A 7,886-nucleotide genomic window follows, 5' to 3' on the forward strand; every position below is an offset into this window, starting at 1 on the left:
GATTAAAGATAGTCAGCATGGCTTTGTGAGGGGCAGGTCATGTCTCACAAACTTTATTGAGTCCTTTGAGGATGTGATGAGACAAATTGACGAAGGTCAAGCAGTGAATGTGGTGAATATGGACTTCAGTAAGACATTTGATTAAATCCCCCATGGTAGGCTCATTCAGAAAGTTAGGAGGTATGGGATAGAGGGAAATTTGGCTGTCTGGATACAGAATTCGCTGGCCAAAAGAAGGCAGCGAGTGGTAGTGGATGGAAAACATTTTGCCTGGAGGTCAGTGACCAGTGACCGAAGGGATCTGTTATTGGGACCTCTCCTCTTTGTGGTTTTTATAAATAATTTGGATGAAGAAATGGAAGGGTGGGTTAGTAAGTTTGCTGATGACGGTGGTGTTGTAGGTAGTATCAAGGGCTGTTGCAGGGTACAACAAAACATTGTCAGGATGCAGAGCTGGACTGAGAGGTGGCAAATTAAGTTCAACCCGGATAAATGAGAAGTGATTCAGTTTGGAAGGTCGAATTTGAATACAGAATACAGGATTAAAGACAGGATTCTTGGCAGTGTGGAGGAACGGCAGGATCTTGGGGTCCACATACATAGTTCTCTCAAACATGCCACCCAGGTTGATAGAGTTGTTAAGGCAGCTTATGGCGTTTTGGCTTTTGTTAATGGGGGGATTGAGTTTAAGAGCCACGAGAATTTGCTGCAGCTCTATAAAACTCTGGTTAGACCACACTTGGAATATTATGCCAAGTTCTGGTCGCCTCATTGAAGGAAGAATGTAGATGCTTTAGAGAGGGTGCAGACGAGATTTACCAGGATGTTGCATGGATTGGAGGGCTTATCTCATGGATAGAGGATGAGTGAGCTAGGGCTTTTCACACTGGTGAGGAGGAGGAAGAAATGTGACTTGGTAGAGGTGTACAAGGTAATGAGAGGCATAGATAGAGTAGATAGCCAGAGACGTTTCCCTAGGGCAGAAGTGGCTGTCACGAGGGGTCATAATTTTAAAGGTGATTAGAGGAAGGTATAGGGGAGATGTCAGAGGTAGGTTCTTTACGCAGAGTGGTGGATGCATGGAATGCACTGCCAGCATTGGTAGTAGAGTCAGAGACATTAGGGACACTTAAGCGACTGCTGGACCCAAGCAGATGAACGGCAGTAAATTGAGGATGTGTAGGGTAGGTTGATCTTAGATTAAGATAAATGCTGAGCACAACACTGGGCCGAAGGGCCTGTACTGTGCTGTAATCTATGTTCTACATTTGTTTGAAGTTTTCAAAATCATGTGTGGGCTAGATAGAGAGGATAAGAGGAAGCTGTCTCCATTTCTAAAAGGATCAATAACAAGAAGTCACATATTTAAAGCGAAAGAAGCATGTGAGATGTGAGGGAAAAGCCTTTTCCAAACAAATGAGAATGTATTGACTGGAAGTGTGGTGAACATAGGTTCAAATCCAGGTACCCAAGAGGGGATTATTTTCTAAATCATGATATTCATTTGGAGACTCACTGCAGACACAAATGGGCGAAATGACCTCCTTCTGAGATTCTGTAATGAATGATACTGGCCAGCATCAATCGACAGGAGCCTGCATCAAGTTAGAAACAGCCCCAGCTCCTCCTTCCCCCCCACCCCAAATTTTGTTTCATGCTGGTACGGACCCCACCCACCATCTTTCATCTTGTTTGTTCACCCCTAATTACCTGCTTCACCGACATCAGGACTTGCTCTTTGTGACTATTATTGAGCAGGATGAGCTGTGTCCGCTCCCGCTGTTCCTCATTCAGTCGCCGTTCAAAGTCCAGCTTTTCCTGCTGCTTTTGTTCCTGAGGACATGAGATACAGTGGGTGAGGCACAGCACCTTAAACTCATGTCAGAGACGTCTGGGTACGTAATGCCACAGTAGCACTGACTCCATACCTACAGCGACAGACACGTCACAGCACTTGCGAAAGTGTGATGACAACAATGGGCTGAACTGCAGAATCCAGGAAGGGTCCAGGTTCACAGTGGATTCAAATGAAACACTATTGTCAGACATGGCTACAGTAAGGCACAGGGGAGATAGTGGAGTTGGGAAATCCACCAGGGGTCCCTCTCCAGCTTTTCATCGCCTTTCAGTCATCCCTACTGGAAAATGTGTGTGCAGGTGATCGGTGATTCCTTATTCTACCCCGCAAAGTTATCGTAACCGTTACTGGAAAAGCTTTCCTGTGTGGTTTGTGGCTGTACAATAGTAACCCTGCATTTTCCATGGCTAACGCACCTAACCTACACATCCATGAACATTATAGATAATTTAGCATGTCCGGTCCACCTAACTTGCACATCTTTGCACTGTGGGAGGAAACCCACTCAGATACGGGGAGAACACGCAAACTCCGCACAGTTGCCCAAGGCTGGAATTAAACTCCAGTCCCTGGCACTGTGAGGCACTGCGTGGCTCCTAAGTGGGAAGGCTGCTGGGAATGTTCAGTAATTAGGTGGGAGTATGCTGGAAGGCTGCTGGAATTTGCCAGTGATTGGATGGTATATTCAATCTTATATGCTGTTGTGATCACAGTTGTTAGCAGTCGATCAAAATCCCAGTTAAAATTAAAAGGCACACACAAGATTTTACAATTGAAAAGGAAAAGCTCTTTACTGATGAAAAAACAAGTACTTTTCATTTAATGCTTTAACTTCTAAGAAAATGTTTTCTATGTCAAAATTCTGAGCAGAGGTTTCCCCACTTTATTTTGAATTTAAACTGAGAACTCCTCTTCAGTGTCCTTTCATTCCTTCTGAATAAATCGGTGCATGTCTGAGCTCTTCACAATTTCCCAGCTCTGGCATTTAGATTTCGATCTTTCTTACTCGGAGGATACCTCTGCCAATCATTTTCACTTGCTCTGCTAGACAGACCTGGCAACTTTGAAATTCTTAGAAATTTGGAATTGTCCTCTGAGTAGGGGCTCTGCTTTCATCTATGCATCCTGTCTCACTGAAATAACCCTGCTTTCTGTCCTGTCCCCACTTTCTGCCAGACTCTCTCTTTCCCATTTAAAGCTGCTATAGCTACAGATTGCCTACTCTCTGACTGCTTCTGAAGGTGCAAACAGCAAAAACATACTGTCGGAGAACACATATTTTTCATTTTTTAGACTACGAACTGAAATGGAAATCAGACTGACTTAATTGAAAAATGAGAAAGTTCTGCAACTTGGAAAGCAAGTAATGTATATTGTTGAGCTATTTAAAACTGAACAGCACCAGGATTCTTTTAAGTTAAGGACATTCTGCCTTGTTGGACTGCTGTGTTTAAAAAGTCAATAGGTATCAGAGCCCGCTGACATTACCCTTGTGAAGTTTAAGTTACATAACTAAGAAATTGTTTTACTATTCTTTTTAAACTTAAATGTTACAATAAAAAGTTATTTTTACTATAACTGAAGAATGTAGTGGATAACAGTTTGGCAGTCTCGCTATGAATTTTATATTTTCATGCATTTTGTGACAAATTACATGTGCAGCATAATTAACGGTACTAATCCCAGTTAAGTTGTGACAATATCAAAACAAATAAACTTTCTCCTGGAAGGTAGTGATGGTTTTATCACAAAACTGTCAATCCAGAAAGCCAGGTAATGTTCTGGAGACTGGTCTGAAACTCACCATGGCATTCAGTGGAATTTGAAATCAATAATTAAGCAATTAAGGATCTAATGGTGATTGTTAATTGTTGGAAAAACCTGTTTGATTCACTAACACCTTTGCAGGAAGGAAACTCCAATTCTTACTTGGTCTGGCCTACAGATGACTCCAGATCCATAGTGATGAGGTTGATTCTTAAATACTCTTTGGGCAATAAGGGATAATAAGTGCCAGTGACACCCACACCTCATGATTAAATTTTAAAAAGCACAGCTACATACAACATGACACACTGGATTTGTTTGCAGATAGAAATGTAAAACAACTACATTTAACTTAAAACATGTCCTGTGATTTGAAAGTATATGGATACCTTGAAACCACCTCCAGTTTACCTGCAGCCTTCAAAATCCTTCCTTAAATCAGGGGATTTAAAAGGACTAATTTAAACACCTCCCAAGTTCTCATAGATTGACTACCTCCTCAAGAGGCGGTTATAGACTCTATAATTATATCTCTAATAACTTATGAAATGGCTGCCCTTTTATCTGTAATTACCCCAGGCTTGTCTGCCAGCCCCTCAAATTATGTATCCCCTCGATTATCCTATGTTTAAAAATGAGGAATTTCCAAATAAAAAATAAGTTTTAATACATGAATGTCTAACAACTGTGTTAGAATGTACAAGAATTTGGAAACATTTGGTACATTAAAACTGCACAATGGGGTAAGAATGTGAAAAGCTTTTCGCTGTTGGGATTCTATAGTATGATTAGGATCAGGAATAGATTTAGACAATAAGAATTCTGCACAACAGCTCAGAGAGAATAGATTTGATCCAATGGAACGGTTCTTATATTCTTACATGGAATGTGGGCATCACAGGCAAGTTTAGTACTTGTTGCCCATCCCTAATTTCTCTTGAATTCATTGAGGGTTCAGTGGTTACCACTGTTGTCTCTCATCTCCAGGGACCCAGGTTCAATTCCACCTTTGGGCGACTATCTGTGTGGAATTTGTACATTCTGCCAGTGTTTGCATGGGTTTCGTGCAGGTGCTCCAGTTTCCTCTCACAGTCCAAAGATGTGCAGGTTAGCTGGATTAGCCATGCTAAATTACCATAGTGTCCAGAGATGTGCAGGATAGGTGAATTAGCCAATGGAAATGAAGGGTTACAGGGACAGGGTAAGGGATGGGTCTAGATGGGATGTTGTTTGGAGGGTTGGTGTCGACTCAATGGACTGAATGGCCACTTCCACACTGTAGGGATTCTATGTTGCCTTCCATCAAGGAGAGATTTTGTTTTACTTTGAAGGGCAGTATTGCTGGCTCTCATTATCGTGTGTAAAGACTTATTTTTACCAATTACCTCTCTCAGAAGGAAGCAGAACTCTATGTTGCTGGAATCGCTGGAAAAAGAGAGGTGAGAACTGCAATGGGGACACAGAATAAGGAATGGGTTTGGATGGGATGTTCTTCAGAGGGTCAGTGTAGCCAAATGGTCTGCTTCCAAACTGTAGGGATTCTATGATTGATTGATCATCTCAAAGGGCAGTTCAGTGTCCACATATTACTGTGGGTCTGGAGTTACACGTAGGCAGACCAGGGAAGAATGGCACTTTCCTGAAGGGCATCAGTGAACCAGATGGGTTTTTCAGACAATTGGCAGCGGGCACCAAACCACCATTAGACATGCGTTTTAGTTTCATATTTCTGACTTGAATTCAAATTTCATTATTTGCTGTGGTGGGATTTGACCCATGATCCCAGAGCATTAACTGAGGACACAGTCTAGTGACACTACCACTGTGCCACTGCTTCTTTGGTTAGTGTGGTGGGTTAAAATTAGGAAAGGGTTTTCCCTCAATGGAATATTGTACTTTGGATGAGAAGAGCAAAGAGAGTTAGTGTATTGAGTTGTTTAAAGACCACGAGGCAGCTATTTGACCCATCCAGCTCTCTTGGGAGAAATGCAATCACTCCTATTCCCTGATCTAACCCCATATTTGCTACCAGTTTATTTCCTTTAGATATCCATCCAATTTTCTTTCCAAAAAAAAAAAAGAGACATCAGCATTGGTGTCAGTACTGGAATCAACAATGATCAATTCGAGATTTATAATAAAGTCATTAATTGGATGAACTGCAAGAAGCAGCAGCTTTATGCAGGTTCTTACCTTCCTCTTTTCATAGTCCATGAATTTGCTCTGCAAATAAAAGAAAACATTTGTAAATACTGGAGGGGGGGAATAGCAGAAGAAAGAAGGAAAAACAGGTGCCAAACCTTCCAAATGATAATCCGGCCAATCGCAGAGTGGACGGGGCCAATTCAACTCCAGCTTCCAGTGAATAAAAGAAAGTGATGGATCAAGACATCAAGATCAATTTGATGTCTCTTCAAAATAAAGTACAAATGTTGGTTAACACATTGCTCAGAGATGCACTTGCAGTGACAGTAACATGAACATAACATTGAAAGGGAATAACCTCTGATAAATGGAATTACTTAGAAAGCGTAGCACAAAATTTTCTCCTCTATAGTGTTCAGCTTGAAAATAATATCTCCAAATCAAACGGTTATAGGTTAATTGAATGTGGCAAAAAGCAAGGAAAATGCATGAAAAATATGCTAAGTGTAAAACCAACCTGTTTTGGATGGAAGGTAATTGCAATGTTCTTGGCTGGAATTTGGGAAGAGGTTGTTTTTACACATTTGGGAAGAGGTTGTTGAGCACAGACATACTTGGACCTGCTTCTGCATAAAGGAATGCTTGGGCAAAGCACTCAAAGATGGCAATACAGCACACAATTTCAGATTTAGAGTAATTTTAATATGGGGGATTTTTCCCATTTTGGGGAGGGTATAATTTACATCTTCGGCTGGGGTTCACAGACAGTCGCCATGGAATCTGAGATAGAGTTCCAAGTGCCAGCCATCACCCAGGAGTCTCCAATGGGCAGAAGGCAGTGAGACCTGCTTGCTGAATATGTCGAAAGTGGTTTAAACTAATAGGTTCACTCATTAGTGTGCATATATCTGAAGTAGATTTAGCTAATAAATTTGCTTTATATTGAAAGGCACGTTTCTTCTTGTATTCATTTTGATTAGGCCTTAAAGACCCCGTTAGACACTTTTAGCCTTAGAATACATCGCCTCCACAAGCAGAAGCTGACTCTCTGACACCTCCTCCTACGTTGCTCAGAACAATGATTAACCACTGAAAGACAAGCCACTGAGATCAGCAATGACCTCATGATCTCTGGAGATCTTCACCTACTGCTTCTGAATGCATTGACCTCTTTTCCAAACCTGTTAGTCCTGATAGACCTGCTGTATTAGTCTGCTGTAGCCCCCTCTGATTTCTTCCAATCTCAACTCTATTTTTACCTCCACTCTTCCAGTCTCTTCCCACACACATCCGTGATTCTTCTGATGCCCTTTACCATTTTATCAGTTTCTAATTTCTTGGTTGCAACCATCTCTTTTTCACCAGTGACATCCAATCCCTGTACACTCCCACCCACAACCATTCTCTCTGCGACATTCCCTGATTATCTGTGATATCACCTCCCCATCCCATAGCACAGCAAGTACAGCACTTTCCCTTTCTGATTACTTCTCACTACCCAAAGCATCACCATTTTCCCAGGAGATAATAATTAGATTAGATTCCCTACAATATGGAAACAGGCCATTTGGCCCAACAAGTCTACACGAATCCTCCAAACAGCAATCCTCCACCCAGACTCATTTCCCTACCCTATATTTACCCCAGACTAATGCACACATTTCCAACTGCCGCCAGGACATTAACCACCTCAACCTGTCTACCCCCCTCCCCCACTCCAACCTCTCACTCTCACAACTCGCAGCCCTTCACTCTCTCTGCTCCGACCCAACCTCACCATCAAGCCAGCAGATAAAGGGGGTGCAGTGGTAGTCTGGCGCACTGACCTCTACACCGCTGAAATAAGACGCCATCTCGAAGACACCTCCTCCTACCGCCCCCTCGACCATGACCCCACCCCCCATCACCAAACCATATCTCCCAGACCATACAGAACCTCATCACTTCAGGAGATCTCCCACCCACAGCTTCTAACCTAATAGTCCGGGAACCCCGCACTGCCCGGTTCTACCTCCTTCCCAAGATCCACAAGCCTGACCACCCTGGCCAACCCATTGTCTCAGCATGCTCCTGCCCCACTGAACTCATCTCTACCTACCTCGACACTGTCCTATCC

General features: G+C 42.6%; 1 protein-coding gene across 5 annotated transcripts in view; it reads right to left on the reverse strand.

The window, feature by feature from the left end:
- lrsam1 (leucine rich repeat and sterile alpha motif containing 1) overlaps positions 1 to 7,886 on the reverse strand; it is a 91,762-nt gene that overhangs the window by 46,469 nt on the left and 37,407 nt on the right. For 4 of the 5 annotated variants that reach the window (XR_006315982.1, XM_043719878.1, XM_043719877.1 and 1 more), the window contains exons 10-11: positions 5,819 to 5,848; positions 1,711 to 1,833 (exon numbers count right to left, since the gene is read on the reverse strand). Coding sequence is in view for 4 of the 5 variants with exons in the window: in XM_043719878.1 (XP_043575813.1) it covers positions 1,711 to 1,833; positions 5,819 to 5,848 (153 nt within the window). In the remaining variant the exon portion in view is untranslated. Of the gene's footprint in view, positions 1 to 1,710; positions 1,834 to 5,818; positions 5,849 to 5,925; positions 7,368 to 7,886 lie in introns of those variants that run through there. The other variant, XM_043719879.1, reaches the window with a different exon arrangement.

The sequence above is a fragment of the Chiloscyllium plagiosum genome, chromosome 30, assembly GCF_004010195.1.
Source record: "Chiloscyllium plagiosum isolate BGI_BamShark_2017 chromosome 30, ASM401019v2, whole genome shotgun sequence".
Classification (NCBI taxonomy): domain Eukaryota; kingdom Metazoa; phylum Chordata; class Chondrichthyes; order Orectolobiformes; family Hemiscylliidae; genus Chiloscyllium; species Chiloscyllium plagiosum.